At 40.5% G+C, this 25,000-nt stretch overlaps 1 protein-coding gene across 1 annotated transcript in view; it reads right to left on the bottom strand.

The window, feature by feature from the left end:
• The window catches only part of LOC123514813 (alpha-mannosidase 2x-like), a 35,052-nt gene that overhangs the window by 8,705 nt on the left and 1,347 nt on the right, over window positions 1-25,000 (bottom strand). Inside the window, exons 3-18 of the mRNA XM_045273025.1 lie at window positions 24,208-24,325; window positions 23,246-23,415; window positions 22,727-22,886; window positions 19,563-19,710; window positions 18,621-18,792; window positions 18,057-18,197; window positions 17,277-17,437; window positions 15,865-16,051; window positions 14,959-15,136; window positions 11,469-11,677; window positions 10,779-10,967; window positions 10,086-10,158; window positions 9,200-9,391; window positions 6,830-6,999; window positions 5,709-5,921; window positions 5,014-5,180 (exon numbers count right to left, since the gene is read on the bottom strand). Coding sequence (XP_045128960.1) covers window positions 5,014-5,180; window positions 5,709-5,921; window positions 6,830-6,999; window positions 9,200-9,391; window positions 10,086-10,158; window positions 10,779-10,967; window positions 11,469-11,677; window positions 14,959-15,136; window positions 15,865-16,051; window positions 17,277-17,437; window positions 18,057-18,197; window positions 18,621-18,792; window positions 19,563-19,710; window positions 22,727-22,886; window positions 23,246-23,415; window positions 24,208-24,324 — 2,647 coding nt within the window. The 5' untranslated portion in view covers window position 24,325. The remainder of the gene's footprint in view (window positions 1-5,013; window positions 5,181-5,708; window positions 5,922-6,829; window positions 7,000-9,199; window positions 9,392-10,085; window positions 10,159-10,778; window positions 10,968-11,468; window positions 11,678-14,958; window positions 15,137-15,864; window positions 16,052-17,276; window positions 17,438-18,056; window positions 18,198-18,620; window positions 18,793-19,562; window positions 19,711-22,726; window positions 22,887-23,245; window positions 23,416-24,207; window positions 24,326-25,000) is intronic.

Here is a 25,000-nt window from a genome sequence, read left to right as displayed (position 1 = left end):
CTCTCTTCTTCAATAACACTCAACTTCCCTCTCCTCTACATTAAACACACTCGGTCTATCCTTCACTAAAAATCTAAACTGGAAATTTCACATCTCTACTCTTGCTAAATCAGCTTCCAAGAAGTTAGGTGTCCTATGGCGTCTTCGTCCATTTTCTCTCCCTCCCAGCTGCTTGCTCTGTACAAGGGCCTTATCCGCCCGTGTATGGAGTATGGCTCTCATGTCTGGGGGATCCACACACAGCTTTACTAAACAAGGTGGAATCTAAAGCTTTTCGTCTTATCAACTCTTCTCCTCTAACTGACTGTCTTGATTCTTTAAGTCACCGCCGCAATGTTGCATCTTTATCTGTCTTCTACCGCTGTTTTCATGCTGTCTGCTCTTCTGAACTTGCTAACTGCATGCCTTCCCCTCCTGCGGCCTCGCTGCACAAGACTCTCTACTTCTTCTCATCCCTATTCTGTCCATCTTCCTAATGCAAGAGTTAACCAGTATCTTCACTCCTTCATTCCCTACACTGGTAAACTCTGGAACTCTCTACCTGTGTCTGTATTTCCACCTGCCTATGACTTAAACTCTTTCAAAAGAGGAGTGTCAAGACACCTCTTACGTTAACTGGACCCTCCTTTTAGATTTTTGTTTTTCTCTTTCTACTTTCATCTTAACAGGGCCTGGCAACCAGCGGGATTTTTTTTTCCAACACTTTGTTTGCCCTTGGCCAGTGCCCTTGTAATGTAAAAAAAAAAAAAAAAAAATATATATATATATATATATATATATATATATATATATATATATATATATATATATATATATATATATATATATATATGTGTGTGTGTGTGTGTGTGTGTGTGTGTGTGTGTGTGTGTGTATTTACCTAATTGTATTTACCTAATTGTAACATACGGGAAAAGAGCTATGCTCGTGTTGTCCCGTCTCCATATCTATTAATGTCCAGCTTTTTCTTAAAATCATGAATATTCCTTGCGTTGACCACTTCCACGTCTAAACTATTCCATGCTTCCACCCTTCTATGAGGGAAGCTATATTTTTTCACATCTCTCCTATAAGTGGCCATTTTAGTTTTTCCCATGCCCTCTCGACATTCTTCCATTCCACATACACAGATCTTCCCTATCCATTTTTTCCATGCCAATCATCACTCTGTATATTGCTATCAGGTCTCCCTTTCTCTTCTGTTTTCCAGGGTTGGAAGTTGCATTCTTTTCAGTCTGTCTTCATAAGTCAAATCTCTTAAGTCAGGCACCATTTTCGTTGCAGCCCTCTGTACTTTCTCTAGTTTCCTTATGTGTTTCTTTAAGTTCGAGCCCACTGTATTGTTGCATATTCAAGCCTCGGTCTTATCATTGCAGTAATTATTTTCTTCATCATTTCTTCATCTAGATATACGAACGCCACTCTTATGTTCCTCAATAAGTTCAATACTTCTCCAATTATTTTGTTTATATGTCTCTCTGGCGATAGGTCATTGGTAATTGTCACCCCAAGGTCTTTTTCTTCATGACTGGTTTTATGTCTTCATTTCCTATCTTGTACATACTCCTGATTCTTCTTTCACTCTTGCCAAACTCTATTTTCTTGCATTTTGTCGTGTTGAACTCCATTTGCCATGTACAGCTCCATTTCCATATTCTGTCCAAGTCTTCCTGGAGTAGTTCGCAATCTTTGTCACATCTCACTTTTCGTAACAATTTTGCATCGTCTGCAAATAGGCTCACATAACTGGACACCCCATCCACCATGTCATTTATGTAGACTGCGAACATTACTGGTGCCAACACTGATCCCTGTGGAACTCCACTCTCCACCAATCCCCATTCTGATGGTCTGTCCTTAATTATTGTTCTCATTTCTCTTCCTACCAAAAGTCTTCCATCCATTTTAGTAAACTGCCATGCACTCCTCCTACCATTTCAAGTTTCCAGATCAGTCTCTGGTGTGGTACCTTATCAAAGGCCTTTTTTAAATCCAGATATATTCCATCAGCCCAACCATCTCTTTCCTGTATTACATCTATCACCCTCGAATAGTAACATATCAGGTTTGTCGTGCATGAACGCCCTTTCCTAAAACCAAATTGACACTCACAAAGTATGTCATTTTTCTCCAAGAAGTCTGTCCATCTATTCTTCACCACCCTCTCACACATCTTAGCTACCACACTTGTAAGTGACACTGGTCTATAGTTCAATGGGTCTCTCTTGTTACCTGATTTATAGATTGGGACAATGTTAGCTCTTTTCCAGTCTTGGGGCACTACGCCTTCCCTTAATGAGGCATCAATTACTTCACAAACTTTTTCTGCCAATTGCTCCTGCATTCTCTTAAAATCCATCCTGATACCCCATCAGGTCCCACAGCTTTTCTCACTTCTAAACTCCCCATCATGTTCTTGATCTCCTCCACCGTTACTTGAAACTCCTTCATAATCCCTTTCTGTTCCATTACCAGTGGTTTGTCAAAAGCAGTCTCCTTTGTGAATACCTTCCGAAAGCATCCATTCATAGCCTCTGCCATTTCCTGGGATCTTCACTGTATACTCCATTTACTTCTAAACTTTCAATACTTTCTCTATTTTTGATGTTGTTGTTCACATGTCTGTAAAAAAGCCTTGGTTGGTCTTTACATTTATCAATTATATCCTTTTCTTGTTTCTTTCTTTCTTCTCTTCTAATCAACACATATTCATTTCTTGCTCTTTTGTAACTTTCCCACTGCTTAATCCGTCTTTTCCTTCTCCACCTCTTCCATGCATCCTCTTTTCTTGTTCTAGCCTTTTCACATCTATCGTTAAACCAGTCCTGCTTTCCAACTTCTCTATGTTGTCTTATTGGTACAAATTTTTCTCACCTTCTTTGTATATTTTTATAAATTCCTTCCACTTTTCATTTGCTCCTTAGCACTCTTGAATTTCATCCAATTTGTCTCTTGAAAGAATTTCTTTAGGTTTCCAAAATCTGTCTTGGCATAATTCCATCTTCCCACTTTATATTCTTCATTTCTTCTAGATTTCTCTTCGTCTATCACCTTGAACTCCAAAACTGCATGATCACTCTTTGCTAAAGGGCACTCCACCCTCATCTCCTCAATGACCATTGGCTCTGTACTAAAGACCAAGTCCAGTCTTGACGATGCTCCTCTCCTCCAAACCTAGTATCTTCTTTGACCCACTGAGTTAACACATTTTCCATTGCCAGTGTCAATAGTGTATTTCCCCATGTTGTCTCTGATCCTTCCATTGACCAGTCCTCCCAACACACCTCTTTACAATTAAAATCTCCCATCATTATAGTTCGTTCACAGCCACCCAACATTTCTTCCAGACATGTTCCTGTATCACTTATCATTTCTTCATATTCCTGTACTGACCATGCATTTGTCTTAGGTGGTACGTACACCACTATGTAGTGCCTCTTTTTCCTTCATTAGTTTCTGCTCTGATCTTTAGCACTTCTGCCTTTCCCATACCTTTTTCACTTGATCCACCTTTATATCTTTTTAACCAGCAACATCACTCCTCCTCCCATCTTACCTACTCTATTTCTTTTCCAAACGTTATATTTCCTTCTCCAACCTTCATCAGGTCTTCTCCTCTCTCAGTTTTGTTTCAGTAAGACCCACAATATCTGGGTTCTTGTCCCTCAAGTAATCGTTGAGTTCTAAAATCCCGATATCACTCCATTTATGTTGGAATACATTACATTTCGCTCATATGTAAGTTTCTTTAGTCCTTTCTTGCTGTACTTTTCTGGGTTATGAACCACTTCCTCAGTCTCATATCCAAGATTCTCCAGAAAAACTCTTTCTTCTCCTCTTCTGTCCTCTCTTCATTTTTTTCAAAGCCTCCTTTCTCAACTCATTTAACATTTCTCTTTCCTTTTCACCGAGATCTCTTCTCAACCAAATCTTCCTTGTTGTTTCCTGCTGGGCTAGCCTCCATGACTTCTCCACCAATTCATCTACATCCTTTTGTGACTTAAGTTTGATTCTTATTGGCCTCATACCTTCTCTTGTGAACTTTCCAATTCTATGGAAGTCCTCTATTTCTTGTACTAGGTCTTTTCCTCCTCTTGCACCACATTAATGATATTATTTATCACCTTTTTATGTTTTCTCTCTCTCCATTTTACTCGGTGTCTTATCCTCCTCCACACCAAATATCACCACACATCTCTTTTTGTCTACAGTTTCCCTCACCAATGTCTCATTTGACTTAATAACCTTCACCACTTTCTCAGCTATCTTCTCTTCTATGATCTGTTGATCTATAATTTCAGCAAGGCCCAAAGTTTTCTCCCTGACTCTTTGATTTCCTTTTCCAGACTTGCAACTTTGTAATTTACCTCCTTTCTTTCCACTTCCTGACTTTTTTCCATTCAGCCTGCTTCTCCATCACTTTTCCTAGAGATTCTCCACATTTTCGCAATTCACTTTAATTAGCTTAACTTCCTCTTTCAGTGCTGCATTTTCCTTCTTCATATCGGCACAGTCTTTCTTAACATTGTCATAACTCGTTTCCAGGCCCTCATACTTTTCAAACAGTTTTTCAATTTTACCTTCTAACTCCAGAATTTTCTTCACATAAGCGCTCTTTTCCATTATTCCTTGAAACCCTGTGAAGTCTGATTCCTCTTTCGAGTTCACGGCCGCCATGTTGCGCAGACGTAAACAAACCAGCTGATGGCTCAAACGCAGGCTACAGTTTATATTTACCTTCACTGGACATTATTTTGCTAATCAACAGTTAACATGACTATATGTGTGTGTGTGTGTGTGTGTGTGTGTGTATATATATATATATATATATATATATATATATATATATATATATATATATATATATATATATATATATATATATATATATATATATATATATATATATATATATTATATAGACAGAATCACACAGGAGTAGTTCAGGCTCTCTATCACAACTAAGTGAAGACAAACACACACACACACACACACACATACATACACACATACCAGGAGAATTAGCTAGGTATACAGAATGAAGAACATATTTGTGCTGTTTGGTGAGGCTGGAGCGGAGAGGCCCCTTCACCACAACCACTCCGTCACCATTGCTGGGCACCACCTCTGCCTCTTTGTCTGGCAGGAACAAGTAAGCCCCACTGGTCTCACGGTGTTTTCTGTTGAAGGGAGAAGAGCATCAGTGTGTAAGGGCTGGGGACAGAATGGCTCAAGGCAATACTGTACATAGGGAGGAGGTCAATACTGACTTAAGGGGAATGACACACTTAAAAACCTAAAAGATGTGGAAAAATGCAAAAAAGACCCCATCTCATCATTAGGTCTACAGAAATATCTGGATGAGGAAACATTCTGGATTTTCTCAACAAAACCAATAAAGGAAATTGACAATAATTTTCTTAGAAAATCATCAAAGTATCTTATGACAAATTTCAAGAAAATCCAAGAAAAACTTGTCAAAATAAAAAAAAATCTTAAAGTCAATGTTTCGTACTTTCCTTAAAAAAGAAAACTATTGCTCCAAATTTAATTAAACTTATAAACATGACTCATCTAAGGAACTTTATAGCTTATGAAAATTTAGTGGTTTGGTTTTTAAATAATGAAAAGGGAAATAAACTTGTTCCCTTAAGCATGCATGTATGGGTGTGAACATATCTGCACTGCTACAACATTATTATACTCACTTCACTCCATACTTAATGAACTCCAGTTTAACATTCATCTGCCGACCCTGAGACACCACAGACTGTAAGAGGCCGTGGGAGCCAAAGGTGGCACTGAGCTGTCCACCCTCTAGCAGTATGGGTTCATCTCCCTTCAGCTCCTCCACAGTGAAGACGGATGGGAAAGATGGAATGTTGTGGCCACTCACCAACACATGTCCATAGACCACCAAGCTGTTGGCCACAGACACACCATAACAGTAATACAAAATGACAATTGAATAGCTATGGCCTGGTACTCTAAGGAAAAGGAAATGCATGAGACACAACTGTGTTTATGTTTTTTGTAAGAACTGCATTGTTTAGGTCTCCCTATGTTCTCATATTCTGTTCTGTATCTGCTTATGTACGATGATCTCAAAAGTGTTTGGTTTTTGGGCTAACCTCATATTCTAGACTCCTTTCATGAAACCTCTGTTGAAGAAAAACTATTATTCACAAGATATTTACAACTAGAGAATTTTAAGTTTCCTCTGCTATAACACATGACAGAGTAACACTTCTACATACAAAGCTGACTAAAGAAAGTTAGGTTTCCATTCTTAGTTGTTATAACACATGACAAAGTAACACTCAAACTGAGAGGCAGGTGTACACCACAAAATTCTACAAAAAAAAAGCTAGTTTTCTTCATTATAACATTTAGGAAAAAAAGTTAAGATCAAGCACCACACACTCATGCATACATCTTTCACTCTCTTGGCAGGGCTAACAGCGTGAATGATGTCTATGGAAAAGTTGTGCTATGTCTGGGCCATGCAATGTGGGATTCCCAGCCTATCATACAGATATTACTGGAACTAATAGCGTGAATTATGTGTGTATGGGTTACACTTTGTCAATGCCACCCCATGTAGGATTGTTAGCCTGGTATATACATTAGATACACAGATAGAATACTGCTGTACAACAAAATTAGTAACAAAAACAAGAGCATGAGCTCAAAGCAGCACTCTCTCCTTCAACTTGTCAGGTTGCAAGGCAGATACACTCAACAAGACTATAACCAAAAGTTAGATTTTCTTTGCTGTAACATTCAGAAAATGTAAAAAGCACTAAAAAGAATCCCCTGCAGTACTCACTCCTTCTTCAGCTTATCAGAATTAACAGCATGGATGTTGTACGAGGCAAGGGAGAGTCCAGGAATGTCCACCAGGAAAGTGACATCATACATGGTAGATGCTGCCTCTCCCCACTTGAGGAGCACTGGATCAATCTGGCACAGTACTGGCGTGTCCTTGGGCCCAACAATCTAGATGTGTGTGGGTGAGAAAAAGAGAGAGAGAGAGAGAGAGAGAGAGAGAGAGAGAGAGAGAGAGAGAGAGAGAGAGAGAGAGAGAGAGAGAGAGAGAGAGAGAGAGAGAGAGAGAGAGAGAGAGAGAGAGAGCGAGAGCAAGAGAGAGTGCGCATCAATAAAAATTAATTATTTAAATGTATAGGTTTTGGTAAAAGAGAAATAACAAGAGAAGCATCTACTTATCAATTTGCTGTATATACATTTGATCTTATTCATTCATTCTAGTATCAAATGTTATTCTATATCAGGGTTGTGCAACCTTTTTTCCCAAAGGCCCACTAGTCACGACTTTGTTGGTATGGAGGGCCACATAACCTTACTATTTCATGTTATTTACTACGATCAAAGACATATTATGTGAGATTATACTGATAAAGGTAGGAAATCATTTTGTTACTGATTTTATTTATATTGGATCACAAAAATAAGAATTGTCCTAAATAAATGTATTTTTCTTACTATAAATGAGCAAAGGAAAGGCTACCGTACCTTATTATTATAATGTACAAACATAAATAATTAGGTATTGTTGGTTAACTGAGATCATTAACAAGAATTATTATCAAAAACAGACATTTCCTGAGCATTAATTTGCAAATAAAAGGCTACCCTAATGAGATGTTTGGTGTTGCATTTGGGATACCAACTCATCAATATCAGGCTGTATGGATGATGTGGCTACACACAGGGTACTTTCCAAATGTTCATCAGTAAGTGAAGATCTATACTTGTTTTTAACCAGATTAATTTTTGAAAAGAGCTGCTCACATACATATGTGCTACCAAACACTACCATTATTTTCCTTGCATGAGCAGAGAGTTTTGGATACACTGTGCTTGCAAATTTTCTAAAGTCAATCACAAAACTGCAACATTAACAACTTACAGTACATACTGGTAATCACAAATCAAGCACTACAAATGAAGTCACAACGGAGACTGGTGAGGCAGCGGTACTGACAGGCGGGAACACACGTACCATACTACAGTATGTGAACCATAAGTGTCAGACTCATAGACAGACAGCCAATGATCACTCAATCTAATGATTAAAAATGTCTAGTAATATATTATTTTCTGTTCTAATATAATTAAAATCTGTACCTTAGTGAAAGAAATAGAAAAAAATATGGTGATACTGATACACGAGAATATGAATTTTGTCAAACTTTCGGTGGGCTCTACTTGGTAACTCTCTCTCTCTCTCTCTCTCTCTCTCTCTCTCTGAGGGCTGCACTATAGTTTATTTTTAGGAGAATGGGCCGCAATGAAAGCCTTTGAGGGCCGCATGTGGCCCTTGGGCCACAGGTTGCACAGGGCTGTTCTATATCAACTACTACTACCTCTCATTTCAACAATTCTTATTCACCATACCCTTAACTTGTCTCCTCTTACTCAATCTACTCCAGCTATTTGTACCAAGGCTAGCCTTTTTATCATAACTCTTAATGTACATCATCTTATCCTGCCTGCCTGCACCAATTTAACAACACATAGGAGATGCAAGGAGCAAGTTTACCTACACGTGGCAGTTACACTATGACACATACCAGCATATCTAATAAACTTTTAAGGTTCCCTCTTCCCTGTTGTCTGTGCATTGATAATCTGGTCACTGAGTCCACTCCATTCATCTACTATCACTTAGGAAATATTTATTCATTGATACTAATCCATCTTGTATTGTAGTATGGTGTACCATGAAACAAATCCTTTCTCATATTCTCAAACACTTCTGTGCTTGTAGCCTTTATTTGAATTTAAGCAAGTTTTTAAGGTGTTTTTATGGTTTTAGAGGCAGAGTAATAAGATTTTTATATTATTAACTGGAGAAATACTATTGAAAATCCTGCTATAAATTTCTGTGGTCTTGGAAAAAAAACTGTGGTGAGAGAGCAGTGTTTCTGAATATGGACCTAAGAGTGTGAGAGATGCAGGTGTGAGTGTGATGTTGCTTTGTCTGGAAAACCCAACGTGGGATTGCTCGCTTAGTATATATACATATACGTATATATATATATATATATATATATATATATATATATATATATATATATATATATATATATATATATATATATATATATACTGTAAATAGACAAATTTATCATATTCTACCTCCCTTTGTCCTCCTCCCCTCTCCTGGCTGCCCCACCTGCACATATGGAGATGATGTGCGGACAGTGAGCAGCTGAATGCGTCTGTGAGGGACTGAGTTGTACACCACTGCTGTCACCACCACACCTTCCTGCAGGCCCAGCACCATGCGTGAAGGCGGTTGTGTGTGTTCAGTAAACTTCTCGCCCAGCTCAAAGTAAACTGTTTCTGGACTGGCCTTGTATGCACGCTGTAAAGGGGCCATTGGAGAGACACACTGTTTTAATTTATAAAGCATCAACAAAGAGTGAGAGAGGAAAAGCTGCAAGATGCTGGGAATGGGAGCCACAGGGAAGACCAAGAGAGAGAGAGAGAGAGAGAGAGAGAGAGAGAGAGAGAGAGAGAGAGAGAGAGAGAGAGAGAGAGAGAGAGAGAGAAAAAAAAAAAAAAAAACTCAATAATTTAGCCTATATAGCAAGCCATTTTCCAAACCTGTGAAATTAATTCCTTGAAAGAAAAGGTAAAGCAAAGACATCCAATATTGCTGTTTTAAGAAAAGGTTGATTTTAATTTTCTTCTTAATCTTTTATTTCAGTAGATAAACAGTGCTGGCTTTCATCATCAATGTTCTTAATCCTATAACTTATCTCTCACTAGTTCATCATTCCTCATCTCTCTCAGTACTAATACATATCTGTGCGCTCTCTCTCTCTCTCTCTCTCTCTCTCTCTCTCTCTCTCTCTCTCTCTCTCTTCACTCCAATTCTCAATGATCTTTTGACATCTCTTTTGGAACTGGCACCTTAGTGGGCTTTCTTTCCTTGGTCATGGCTTCACTAGCATAAAAAAATATTAAGTAAACATATAAATCATTGTCTCAAACAGGTAAAGTTTTCTCCATCCTAAAACACACACATGCAGAGCTGTCAAGTAAGAGGAGCTCACCTGGTCAATAGAGAGAAGGTAGTGAGCTGACTGCTGGATGATGTGCTGGCAGTCATCCACACTCCTCACAAGTCTGGAAATGCATGATTCATTCACTGGTTGACATACCCCCAGTCAATGACACTTTCCATCACTTGATCTTTTTGTTTCCTGCACTACTGGATGCAACCATTTATCATACATTCAACCTCTCTCATTCCCAGAAAAATTTCAACAAATCCATTATCATGACTCATTCAGGAGTTGACTATTAGATGGTTTATCAATTTATTTGTTACCTATCTCTGAGTGTACACTAAACTGCTTGCCAATTCTTCATTTTTTAAAGTTCCTTTCATATAATCATTGATTTGTTCAATGTAGTAAGATTACTCTGTAACTATTGTCTTAGGAATGGTGTAGTTATAGGGTATGGGAAAAGTCTTACTATGAAGGGACTTGGGTGAGCTGTGCCAATGTATGCTCTCAGACCTTGATCTGGAAGTTGGCTAACTGTGTAGTAAGGTAGTCCAAAACACTGTCACTTATATCATAGGTTGATGGAGCTGAGGGTGTGAATGATGTGTTTGAGTGTGTGAAGCTATCTATATCTGGGCTGTTCTTGTGTGGGATTGCTGGATTGCTGGCCTGGTGAGCAAAGAGATAATGTACAGTACATAGCAACAGTCACCATAGTAAAGACACAAGACCCACCTCAGGGCATAGTCAGTCACCACATGGTCTTTGGCAGTGCCCGTGATGCCATCATGGTGCTGGAAGAGTGCCAGGTTACGGCGTGCTGCCACCAGCCGTGCAATCAGGGCTTCCATCATGCCAGCTGGGGGAGTGTTGACTGATGCACTCTGGGATGCCAGTGCCAGGGAGAATATTATCTCAGCACCTCTGAGGATAGCAAGGGGTCAAGGAGATAATAATGTCAATGACAATAGGAAGAGTCATCACTGTTATATATGTGAATCAAGATATTCATGTATTTATCTCTTTATTTTAAACTCAATCATAAATACTCTCTCTCTCTCAATTACATCTTAATGGCAGCTTGCACAGTCTCTAGCAGTCTCTCTACACAGATGTAAACCACTGACGTTCTTCTGGACTACTTCATTCCATGTTTTCTAGTGTCTCTTTAAAAAACTCTACCAACTATGTTTAAATTTCAGCCTTACAAAATCTGGTAGTTCTTAATTATGATAAAAGAGTACCAAATGTTGCACCACAAGAATGTTCTTGTTATATCAAGTAATAGTAAATAAAGAGATGGTTTGCTTTTCCTCCTTTTGCCTTTTCCATGGAGAATACAAGTCTCCTCTCTTTGTGCTATACTGATATTGTAGCGCATGAGCTTCATTACATATGTAGTGTGAATGACTGGCTAATGTTTACCTCAAGTACCCCTCCAGCAGGCGATCCATGCTCTTGTAAAATGGTCTGGAGGTGTAGTAGCCACTCCAGTAATGGTCATCACGGTCTGCATAAGTGAAGAAGTCGCCAGATAAAGAGGGAAAGAATGGCTGCTCCTCTGTCCCTCCAGCACCACTCTCTGCCTCCTCACGCAGCGCCCGGAAGTAGTCTGCCAGTGTGCCAAACTGTGCCTGCAGAGGAGGTGTGTGTGTGTACATATGTGTGTGTGTGTGTGTGTACATATGTGTGTGTGTGTGTGTGTGTGTGTGTGTGTGTGTGTGTGTGTGTGTGTGTGTGTGTGTGTGTGTGTGTGTGTGTGTGTGTGTGTGTGTGTGTGTAATTCACTGTTTGATCTGCTGCAGTCTCTGACGAGACAGCCAGACGTTACCCTACGGAACAAGCTCAGAGCTCATTATTTCCGATCTTCGGATAGGCCTGAGACCAGGCACACACCACACACCGGGGCAACAAGGTCACAACTCCTCAATTTACATCCCGTACCTACTCACTGCTAGGTGAACAGGGGCTACACGTGAAAGGAGACACACCCAAATATCTCCACCCGGCCGGGGAATCGAACCCTGGTCATCTGGCTTGTGAAGCCAGCGCTCTAATCACTGAGCTACTGGGCCATGTGTGTGTGTGTGTGTGTGTGTGTGTGTACATATGTGTGTGTATGTAATTCACCTCAGTCACCTGCTGGTCACCCAGCCAGTCTTCCCCATTACATGTGTGTGTGTGTATGTGTGTGTGTGTGTGTGTGTGTGTGTGTGTGTGTGTGTGTGTGTGTGTGTGTGTGTGTGTGTGTGTGTGTGTGTGTGTGTGTGTATCATTCACCTAAGGTCATCTGCTGGTCACCCAGCCAGCTATTCCCTTATGGAAAGAGCTTGGAGTTCATACTGACCAATCTTTGGGAAGTACTAAGACCAGTCACACACTACACACCACAAAACAGGACAAGGCCACAACCCCTCGAGTTACATTCTGTATCTACTTACTGCTAGGTGAACAGGGGCCACACATTAAGAGGCTTGCCCATTTGCCTTGCAGCCCTGGGACTCGAACCCGGCCCTCTCGATTGTGAGTCAAGCATGCTAACCACTACACTACGCGGTGTGTGTGTGTGTGTGTGTGTGTGTGTGTGTGTGTGTGTGTGTGTGTGTGTGTGTGTGTGTGTGTGTGTGTGTGTGTGTGTGTGTGTGTGTGTGTGTGCATTTACCTATTTGTATATTACAGGCCCCAAGCTAAGCTCTCTGTGTCCTGTCTCCTTGTCCACTCCTGTCATATCTCTCTTTCATCTGATTGACACACACCGCGTCAACGACATCACTGCTCAGTTTATTCCACTTATCAATACTACGATGTGGGAAACTGTACTTTCTCACATCATTTAGACAGATGTCCTTTATAAGTTTTTTTCCATGTCCTCGGAGGTAATTACTTGCGGTCACCTTTATCAATTCTCTGTCCAGTATGTCAATCTTGTTCACCAATTTATACATAGTTATCATGTCTCCTCTTGTTCTTCTCTCTTCTAGTGTGGTCAGCCCCAGCTTCCTCAGTCTTTCGTCATAGTCTAACTCCCTGAGTCCTGGTACCATCCTTGTTGCCAGCCTCTGTACCCTTTCCACTTTCTTCACATTTTTCTTCATATGCGGTGACCAGACACAAGCTGCATATTCTAACTGGGGTCTTATTAAGGTGCATAATATCTTCTTCATCATTCCTTCATCTAGGTAGTGGAATGCAAGGCCAATATTTTGGAGCATGTTATATGTTTTCCAAAATATCTTGTTAATGTGTTTCTCCGGTGACAAAGTGTTTTGCATGGTTACTCCTAAGTCTTTCTTCTCATTGGTCTCTTCAATCTTCTCACCACCTAGCCTGTAATCCCTGTTTGGTCTGTATCTACTTCTTCCCATTTTCATAACATGGCTCTTGTTTATATTGAATTCCATCTGCCACTCTTTACTCCACTCATATATTTTGTCAAGATCTTCCTGTAGCTTGTTATAATCTTCCACATTCTTTACTCTCCGCATAATTTTGGTATCATCCGCAAACATATTCATGTAACCGTCAATTCCTACTGGCATATCATTAACACAAATCAAAAACATGATGGGACCAAGCACTGACCCTTGTGGAACTCCACTGGTTACCTGCTTCCACTTGGACTTCCTTCCCTTCACCACTGTTTGCATTTCTCTTCACACTAAGTAATTTTCCATCCATTTTGCTAGTTTATCACTTACTCCTCCAATTTTCTTTAGTTTCCACATCAGTCTATTGTGTGGCACTTTATCAAAGGCCTTTCTCAAGTCCAGGTAAATAGCATCCACCCATCCCTCTCTATGTTGTAGTATGTCAGTCACTCTTGAATAAAAACATAACAAATTGGATACGCATGATCTTCCTTTTCTCTCTCTGTGTGTGTGTGTGTGTGTGTGTGTGTGTGTGTGTGTGTGTGTGTGTGTGTGTGTGTGTGTGTGTGTGTGTGTGTGTGTGTGTGTGTGTAATTCACTGTTTGATCTGCTGCAGTCTCTGACGAGACAGCCAGACGTTACCGTACGGAACGAGCTCAGAACTCATTGTTTCCGATCTTCGGATAGGCCTGAGACCAGGCACACACCACACACCGGGACAACAAGGTCACAACTCCTCGATTTACATCCCGTACCTACTCACTGCTAGGTGAACAAGGGCTACATGTGAAAGGAGACACACCCAAATATCTCCACCCGGCTGGGGAATCGAACCCCGGTCATCTGGCTTGTGAAGCCAGCGCTCTAACCACTGAGCTACCGGGCCGTGTGTGTGTGTGTGTGTGTGTGTGTGTGTAAGCTGATTCTAGATCCCTGTTGACCTATAGCAATAATGCATTGTACTGCTCTAAGACTAAAACAATAATGTACTACTGTACATCTCTCCACTAACAACCAACCACCACAACACTTCCACAACTCCCAAGGCACCAAGGTTTCAGTTCATCCTTGATTTGTGCAGAAATACATTATTGATACTCCAGGTATGTCTAATAATCAGGAGATAAAACTGTTGTCACAAGAAGGAACTCACTACTCTTAACCATTCATATCTTTCTCTGATAAACTTTGGAACCTCCTGCCTACTTCTGTATTTCCAACTTCCTATGACTTGACTTTATTTAATAGGGAGGTCTCAAGACATTTAACCCTTTCTTTTGGCTAACTTTCTTGAACCTGCAAGGGGACTGGCAACTAAGTGAGCCTTTTTTTTTTTTAGCATTTCCTTCTATATGTTGCTCTTGGCTGGCTTTCCCCAATTACATAAGAAAAAACACTTTTCTCACCCAGTCTCAGTGAGTCTACATAGATTTGAACAGTCCAGTTGTCATAGGAAAGAACACAACATTTTCCTCTCCCACTTTTGGTGAATCTAGAATTAAACAGTGTGTAGTTACCATAGGAGCACACAACACTTAAGTCCCTACCTCCACATGCAGGTCAGGCTGGGAGTTAAAGTAGTCAAACAGCCGCTGATAGTTAGTGTACTGCTGGTCCCATTCTTCAGCTCGAGCATAGCGGAAGTCATCACCGAGAGGAACCAGCAAGGTGTTGGTGCGGAAGAGCTGAGCCTTGCGTCGGTATTGGTCCAACAGCAGCATGGCTCTAATGGTTTCCCAGAAGTTCAGGCCCATTGAATTGTTAAGCTCTTACAGAATCTATTTCATCAAATGTTATGTGGTTTGTCATCTTGATTTGTGAAAGATAGAAAGACACACAAAGATGAAAAGTACCGTACTAAGCTCCAATTAAAAAAAATGCAAAGTAATTTGTCTTCCTGACTGAGAGGAAAAAAAGGAAGAAAATTAATAAAAAAGTAGGAGGATTTTCCTAAGCTTTCTTGTTAAATAACATGCATCTCTCACTATTTTTCCTCCATCCAGATGCTAGCACTATACATGGACCCTATTATTTTTTATAGTCAATCCTGTATGGAGTGTGGCTTCCATACATGTGGCCCTCTTTTTCAGACTTCTACTCCCATCTGCCACAGTCCCTCATTCATAACCTTTTAAATTTAACCCACACAGTGTTTAGTACACCTGCATCTATTACAGAAGTATTTACTATGTTTATGCATACAATTCTGTTTTTGAGCCATGTTATAACTTTTAATAATAAAAAATAGAGTAAAAGTGCAAAGTGACAAGACTTCAAGTTCTGACAAAGCCTATGTCTTCAGCCTCACGACTACAACATTAAGTGGTTTATCATCATCACTGAAACCAAAAAATCTATTGAAGTGCTTCAAGTCCCATTGCCTTTGTGAAGAGTGTGTAGTGAAGCTTGTTGTCTCAACAGTGCTGTGCTTTGATGGAGTATTTTTCACGCACCTGGAATGGACGTTGTGCTCATTGATGGGCTGTGGGGGAACCCGCCAGGGACAAGTGATGCCTGAGCCAGGTAAGCGACCAAAGTCAAACTGGCAGCACACCTTGGGGTCAGGGCCGCAGGTATGGGGTACATCATAGCTGTAGAAGGGCATGAGGTGTGCCAGGATCTCAGTGGTGGTGCCAGGATCTGTACAAGAAAGGTCAATGTCCCATCATCCATCCAGCCACATTTGCACACAGGACAACACAACACCTGCTTCACTCGACTTGTCTTAAATGTATGTGTAGGACAAGCAATCTGTACCAAGTTTTTCAGTAGCTTAGCAAAAATGGTGTAGCTTTATTCCTATTGTAAGTATGTTTAGAAAAAAAAAAGTAAACACACACACACACACATCAAAAAGCCTTAAATGGTAAACAGTGCTTGAGTGAAGACTCAGTTAACTATGAGTAAGCAGTAAGTTATATAGTTTGGAATCAGGGATGACAAGGGAACATACAACAAAGAAGACCATAGAACTGAAGAACTAAACTACAGTAAGGCAGACTGAACACATGAGAATATTTTTTGAGGATGCATGTTGGAATAATTTCCATAATGCTAAAAAATCTCAAGATATATGGAGACATGGAATTAGGACAACATAAGCATAGCTCCTTTCCTGTAATTATAACTGGGTAATCCACACCCACACACACACACACACACACACACACACACACACACACACACACACACACACACACAGCCAGAGGACCGGGTTCGATTCCCCGGCCGGGTGGAGATATTTGGGTGTGTCTCCTTTCACGTGTAGCCCCTGTTCACCTAGCAGTGAGTAGGTACGGGATGTAAATCGAGGAGTTGTGACCTTGTTGTCCCAGTGTGTGGTGTGTGCCTGGTCTCAGGCCTATCCGAAGATCGGAAATAATGAGCTCTGAGCTCGTTCCGAAGGGTAACGTCTGGCTGTCTCGTCAGAGACTGCAGCAGATCAAACAGTGAAACACACACACACACACACACACACACACACACACACACACACACACACACACACACACACCACATAGTGTAGTGGTTATCATGCTCCGCTCACAACTGAGAGGGTCAGGGTTCAAGTCCCGGAAAGCAGTGAGGCAAAGGGGCAAGCCTCTTAATGTGTAGCCCCTGTTCACCTAGCAGTAAAATAGGTATGAGATGTAACTCGTGGGGCTGTGGCCTCACTTTCCCGGTATGTGGAGTGTGTTGTGGTCTATGAGCTCTGAGCTCACTCCGTAATGGGGAAGACTGGCTGGGTGACCAGTAGACGACTGTAGTGAATCACACACACACACAAAACACACACACACACACACACACACACACACACTCCTGCTTATGCAAAACAAGCTCGCTCTCTCTCTCTCACACCTACCCCAATCCTGTCTCCATCTGAACTCCAGGCTGCGTTCCTTGGCCAGGTGCTTCTTGATAGAGTAGTGGGCACGCTGGATCACCATGTTCTCTAGACCCATTCGCTTGAGCAGGTATGCCAGCGTGGGGCTCATGCCAAAAGGATCATTGGCCCACCCATTGCTGGCAGTGAGGGAAGCATTGCATTGGCAAAGCAAGAATTCATTGATAACTGATTGGCTCATCCCATGACTGAGTGGTTAGTTATCTAAAAATACGTTAGGGACCAAATAACTGACTATTTGAATGACTGCACCTTCCTAATGAAGAGTTAATCAGTATTCTCAATGTTTCATTCTCACTGACAAACTCTGCAAATCCCTGCCTGCTTCTACATTTCCTCCTGCCTTTGACTTGAATTGTTGTAAGACAGAGATTTAAAAACACTTCACAAATTTTGAATATATAATCTTTTATTTAACTATACTGGGACTAGTATCTATATGGGACTTTTTTATAACTTCCTGCTGCAGGCCAGACTTTATCTTATGTAAGAAAACAGAGCTCACTAATTAGCTGACAGATTAACTTCAACTCAATAACTGATATCAGTGGTGTTCTGGCTGGCTTAAAACAGAACCCTTTGCTGTACAGGACACACATGCTCCTTACTATGACTTGGACCCAACTACTAAAGGCCAACTGAGATGCCAGTCGCTAAACAGAGTCAAGAGAGTCAGCCAAAAGAATGGGATAAATATCTTGAAAATATCTCAAATTTCCTTCCTCTGTCACTACTTACTTTGGCTTTACTCCAACATTGAGCTTGAGCCATTCATGTCCCTCCATCATTTGCTCCAGCATGGCAAAGTAGTGTGTGTTGGCCTCGTCACTCATTACCCAGCCTCCAGTCACTATCTCCAGCTGGCCTCGCTCCACCAGCCTGGTCACACACACCACACAGAGATGTGAACAGACTGCACTAATGTCTCACGAAGAGAGGGAGATACATGCACAAGGGTAGTGCTGGTGCATAAAACAAGAAAGGTCAGAAAGAAAAGACATGTTTCTTAAATGCATAAAGAAGAAAGGTAAGATATCCACCTATGTACAACAAGACTGGTGCTGATAGAAAATATATTAAGAATGAAAGAAAGAAACAAACAAACAGAGGAGAAAGAAAGATGTGGTTTACAAGTGAGAAATTTAAGGAAAAAAAATTGAAAAACAAGAAATATATAAAAAGTTTATAACTCATTACTTAAAGGATCTTAGGAGTGGCAGAGAGAGAGAGAGAGAGAGAGAGAGAGAGAGAGAGAGAGAGAGAGAGAGAGAGAGAGAGAGAGAGAGAGAGAGAATCACCCACCGTCTCACTTTCTCCCTGACAGTCTCAGACTGCTTCTCCCACCACATGGATAAATATGACATCTCTGCCCATATAAACTTGCGGCGCTCATCCAGAGGAAGTTTCTCGACCATGTGGTCAAGAATGTGGCGTGTCTGGTCGTGGTAATACTGATCCAGGGTCTTGATCCAGCCTGGGGTGGAAATACTGCCATTATCCATTACAGTTCATCCATTGGATCATTTGTGGCTCCATTTCCTCATACAGAAAACATTAAGGGACACATAAGCAATATTAAGACATGGTTTACAAATGTGCATTATAAAAAATAAGTAATAAATAAATAAATGTACAAGATATGTGCTAGGGAAGGAAAGAAGAATTAATAATGTTATTATAATACATGAAAAGGTTGAGGTAGTTTTCTTTTTTTTTCTTGTCTTGTCTTATCATGTACTGGAGAGACTGGCAAAGGACAAAACAATCGATGACAATATTCTGTTGTCATATGTTGTCATGGGTATTGCTCTTCTAAATGTCATAACTGCATGTTTTTTCATCACTCCCATGGCCTCAATACATAACACTTACTCCTCCCACTCCTTTCTATCCTCTCACCTTCAGACCTGACCATCATCTTTATTCTTTCATCATTTCACAGGTAAATTCTAGAATTCTTTACCTGATTTTGCTTTCCTGTTTTCCTATGACATGAACAGACAAGTTAGCATTCCCTGAACACAATTATCTTCACTTTCCATTTTCCACACATTTCATCTCCCCTCCCATCCCATCCTCATCCCTTATTATCCAACTATTCTATTCAGTAAATCTGTAAAACTTGTAAACTTTTGCTCTTTCTAAATGTCTTGTTAATCTGGGATAGTCCCCTTTACATAAAAACTGCACATCACTCTCTCTCTCTCTCTCTCTCTCTTTCTCGACCCAGGCCTTCTCCCTTACCTGGATCATTGTGTGAGTGTGGCATCACAAACACTCTCAGCTTGCGGTCTGGCGTCCACTGTACAGGTGAGTACTCAATGTCCCACCCCTGCTTCCATGCACCACCATCCGGATTGTCAAACTTGAGCAGCTCGTACACTTTTTCCATCTGTTTGGTAAAGATTATTGTTGAGGGAGTGTATTATCCAGCAAGTACACCATGGGCTAAAAAGAAAGGAGTTCCAAATATCTATTTCATCTCTTGCATCCTCTCTGTATCTCTTCACAGCACTCACATTAAATCTGGTTCAATCAGTCAATCAAGCAATCAAGACTCAGATGTCATGTCCTCAAGACAAAGTTTAAGGCTTGATGTAACCCTTTTCTAGGTGTTGCTATTCTCTGCCAACACTGACATTTCTTCAAGATCATTCTTTACTTTCCTTGACAAGATTGATAAGTACAGACAAGATCACACCACAGCAGCACAGACAGGAGGTCTAAACCATGAGCCAGCCAAGCAGTGAGCATGAAAGCCACAGATGCACCCCAGCCTAATATAACAAGGGTTTCCTCATTTACCCTTATCAAGAGCCAAAAGCCTAACTGGTCATAAACAAACTCATTTCATAACTGTCTCTCTCTCTCTCTCTCTTGACACTCATCCCCATTACTATCATATCATTACTACTCAAGCACACACACACAAACACACACACACACACACACACACACACACACACACACACACACACACACACACACACACACACACACAAGATTCAGAGGAAACGACAAGCCGGCGAGATTGGACCTAGTTTTTACAAGGGGTATACAAATGAATGATGATATAAGATATATCTTAAGTGCCCATTGGGAAAGAGTGACCATGTAATATTAGAAATGGATTTAGAAGAGGGAAAGAAGGAAGATAGAGATGATTCATAGAAAGGAGACAGATTAAATTACAGAAAGGCTGATATTGAGAATCTCAAGAACTATTTTAAAAATGTAGACTGGGAGGAGATGGAAAACTCAGAGATAATGCAAGAGAAATATAACTTATTTTTGGAAATATACAAAACAGGAGTCAGGGAATATGTCCTGAAATACAGACCTAAAGAAGAAGGAAAGAAAGATTGGTTTAATGCAAGGTGTGCTAGGGCAAAAGAGAAAAGAGATGGAGCATGGAACAGGTGGAGGAGAAATAGAAATCCAGCAAATAAGGAAAACTTCAAGGCAGCGAGAAATGAATATGTTAAGGTGAGGAAGGAAGAGGAAAAAAACTTCGAAAAAGACAGTCGAAAAATGTAAGGAGCAACCAAAATTGTTCTATAGATTCATAAATGGAAAAATTAGGCAAAAAGAAACAATAGAAAGGTTAAAAGGAGAGAACGGGATGGTGGAAGACCCAAAAAGTATGGCAGAACTATTAAATAAAAAATTCCAGGAGGTCTTTACTAAGGAATCCAAATTTGAGAGGCCACAGAGTAATAGAGAGACAATCTATATGAAAGAGATTAAAGTAACCAAGCTTGAAATAAAAGAGTTAATGAAGGAACTGGATGAAGAGAAGGCAATGGGACCAGATGAAGTCTCAGGCAGAATACTGAAAGAATGTAGGGAAGAACTAGCAAGTCCTATATACAACATCATAAAATGCTCAATAGAAAATGGAACAGTACCAGTAGAATGGAAAAGAGCTGAGGTGGTTCCCATATATAAGAGCAGAAGGAAGGAAGAACCTTTAAATTACAGACCGGTATCACTAACTAGTGTAATATGCAAGATGTGTGAAAGAATAATAAAGAAACAATGGATCGAATTCCTTGAAGATAACAAATTAATATCAAATAGCCAATTTGGTTTTAGAAAAAGACGGTCTTGTGTAACTAATTTATTGAGTTTCTATTCTAGAATAGTTGATAGAGTACAAGAGAGAGAGGGATGGGTTGACTGTATTTACTTGGATTTAAAAAAGGCGTTTGACAAAGTGCCACATGCAAGATTACTATGGAAGTTAGAGGAGAAGGGTGGCTTAAAAGGAAGCACATTGAGATGGATAGAAAATTATTTGAGGGGAGAGAAATAAGGACGGTAGTTAAAGATATGAAGTCCAAATGGAGAGCAGTAGAAAGCGGAGTGCCACAGGGGTCAGTATTGGCACCAATACTTTTCCTCATTTATATTAACGACATGCCAGAAGGAGTGAACAGCTACATAAATCTGTTTGCAGGTGATACGAAACTGTGCAGAGTTATAAAGCAAAAAGAGGATTGTGAAATACTGCAAGAAGACCTAAATAAGATCTGGGAATGGAGTAAAAGTGGGAAATGGAATTCAATGTGAACAAAAGCCATGTCATGGAAATGGGAAAGAGTGAAAGACGACCTGTGGGAATCTATAAGATGGGAGATGGAGTAGAACTGGAGAAAGTCAAAAAGGAAAAGGACTTAGGAGTGACGATGGAAGAAAACAATCAACCAGTAAGCCATATTGATAGAATTTTTAGAGAAACATATAATTTGCTAAGGAATATTGGAGTAGCATTTCACTACATGGACAAAGAAATGATGAAGAAATTGATAAGTACTATAATAAGACCCAGATTGGAATATGCAGGAGTAGTGTGGACCCCTCATAAAAAGAAACACATAAGGAAATTAGAGAGACTACAAAAAATGGCTACAAGAATGGTTCCAGAATTTGAAGGGATGACATATGAGGAGAGACTAAAGGCTATGGATCTACCAACCCTGGAACAAAGAAGGGAGAGAGGAGACCTGATACAAGTTTATAAATTGATCAATGGAATGGACCAAGTGGATAATGAGAAACTGATCCTGAGAGAAGAATATGACATCCGAAGCACAAGATCGCATAGTAAAAAGCTGAGAAAAGGAAGATGTCTGAGAGATATTAAAAAATAAAGTTTCCCGCAAAGATGTATTGAGATGTGGAACAGTTTAAATGAAGAAGTAGTGTCTGCAACGAGTATGCATACTTTTAAAGTAAGATTGGATAAGTGTAGATATGGAGACGGGGCCACATGAGCATAAAGCCCAGGCCCTGTAAAACTACAACTAGGTAAATACAACTGGATAAATACACACACACACACACACACACACACACACACACACACACACACACACACACACACACATGCACACACACACACACACCTGTACATCAGCAGATGGCGGGGCAGTGACAGCAAACACACAGTCGTCTGCCATCACCGAGGCATGAGTCAGGTTGTTGGTGATGTGACGCAGGCCTGAGGTGCCGCCCCTTCCTGCCTGACCCTGGCCTCCCTCCAATGCTACTGACCCTATGCCATTCCTGCACCACATGTCACACAGAAAGTATTAGCATAAAGAGAAAGATTTTTTTTTGTTTGTTTGTTTTTTAAGTAAGAGGACTCTGTCATAGGGAAACAAAAAGGCTTTACAATAAACATCTACTGAATAGATAGATATACATACATACATACATAGGTATTTATATACATAGAGATAGATGGACAGACACATAGAGATAGATGTATAGATAGATAGATTATCAAATATGGAGAACTAAAAGAAGAACGAAAGTAGCTAAGGTCCAACATACATAATACACCACATTCATACAGTAAACCACAGAAAGAAAATCAAAAGGAGATGAACCAACAACAACTTTAAAAAAAAGGACAACAGTACCTGCTAAACTTGTTAGGCCCCGCCCCAAACTGTGTGCCAAGGATGGAGTTTGCCCTGGCATTGGTCTTACTAAGCTGTTTGACAAGTGCCTTGATCTCAGCAATGGTGTGTTGGTTGGACTGGATGTTGCTTTCCAGGCGGTGAAGACGAGACTCCAGGGACAGAATCTCCTAGGAGGGGAGGGAATACTGAAGTGATGGATCACAACTACTATACTGGAAGAACTGTATATTAGGAGATACATACCACAATAGACAGATAGGCTATATAAATTGACAAACTGAAAGAAAGATCGATACATAAACAGATAGAAAGAAAAGATACTTAGACAGGCCATCATGTTATAACCAGAAATAAATCATATATTATCACCATTATTATTATTATTATTATTGAAACTTTCCCTTTCCACCAGATGATGTGGCAGTGTGAATAGTCTGTGTGTGTGTGTGTGTGTGTGTGTGTGTGTGTGTGTGTGTGTGTGTGTGTGTGTGTGTGTGTGTGTGTGTGTGTTTCATTGTTTGATCTGCTGCAGTCTCTGACGAGACAGCCAGACGTTACCCTACGGAACGAGCTCAGAGCTCATTATTTCCGATCTTCGGATAGGCCTGAGACCAGGCACACACCACACACCGGGACAACAAGGTCACAACTCCTCGATTTACATCCCATACCTACTCACTGCTAGGTGAACAGGGGCTACACATGAAAGGAGACACACCCAAATATCTCCAGGGGAATCGAACCCCGGTCCTCTGGCTTGTGAAGCCAGCGCTCTAACCACTGAGCTACCTGGCGTGTTTGTGTGTGTGTGTGTGTGTGTGTGTGTGTAGTGATTACTTTGGACAACGCTGGTTGGGATTACTTGCCTGATACAGATATAGAAATATTACAATATTATACACAGGACCACACTAATGTAGCTGAGGCTCTGCATATTATAAGAGAAATACCACACACACCTTCTGTTCTCCAGGAGAGATGGTCTCTCCAGGTAAGCTGAGTACCTGGTAGAGCAGCACTAGTGTGGCCAAACACACTGCCACACCAAACACCATGGATGAGTACCGCAGCCGCATCCTGGGCCAGACAGGAGGGACAGATAGAGCACACCACACCAAATACATTAACATGACATTATGCAAATAAACTTCTAGACATAGACTGATCTTCATAATTCTGTGAGCATTCTGCAAATTGTTGATTATTTGGATATCTAGTATCTAATATTTCTACATGATGTTCTGTGGGCTTTGACCGCAGTGTTGGCTGAAGTACTAGTGTGCATATACATGTCACCTTGTCTCCTAGTTAGGTTATAATGTCAACGCAAGTTCAGGGAGCTTAAGAAGATGAAGTCTCTTCTGTTATGTTAAGCTAAGCAAAAATAAGCAAGTTAAGTCAATGGGTGTCAAGGGGGTTACAGCTCCCCTTTACATTTAATTATATCAGGTCAGAGGATGCTGATGGGAGCAGAGCCTCATAATTATATTGGATTAGGTTGGTCTAAGTTAAGAAGCTGCCACACAGGTAACTTTACTGGCACCTTGCCACTAATACAGGCATCTTGACACCAGTATTGGGGGCAAAATGCTACTAAACAATAGACACAAAGGATCGTCAACTTGACACCAATACTGATATAGCATCTTTGTTTACCTTTTCTCAGCTGATGGAGCAAATAATTTGGTGCCAGGATGCTCTTGCCACACCCTGTGACCTCCATCAGAAAAACTAGTGTTTATGGGACACCGA

This window comes from Portunus trituberculatus, chromosome 38 (assembly GCF_017591435.1).
Source record: "Portunus trituberculatus isolate SZX2019 chromosome 38, ASM1759143v1, whole genome shotgun sequence".
In the NCBI taxonomy this organism is placed as follows: Eukaryota; Metazoa; Arthropoda; class Malacostraca; order Decapoda; family Portunidae; genus Portunus; species Portunus trituberculatus.
The sequence above is the reverse complement of the archived record's forward strand: the minus strand, read 5'-3'. Positions and strand labels throughout refer to the sequence as shown.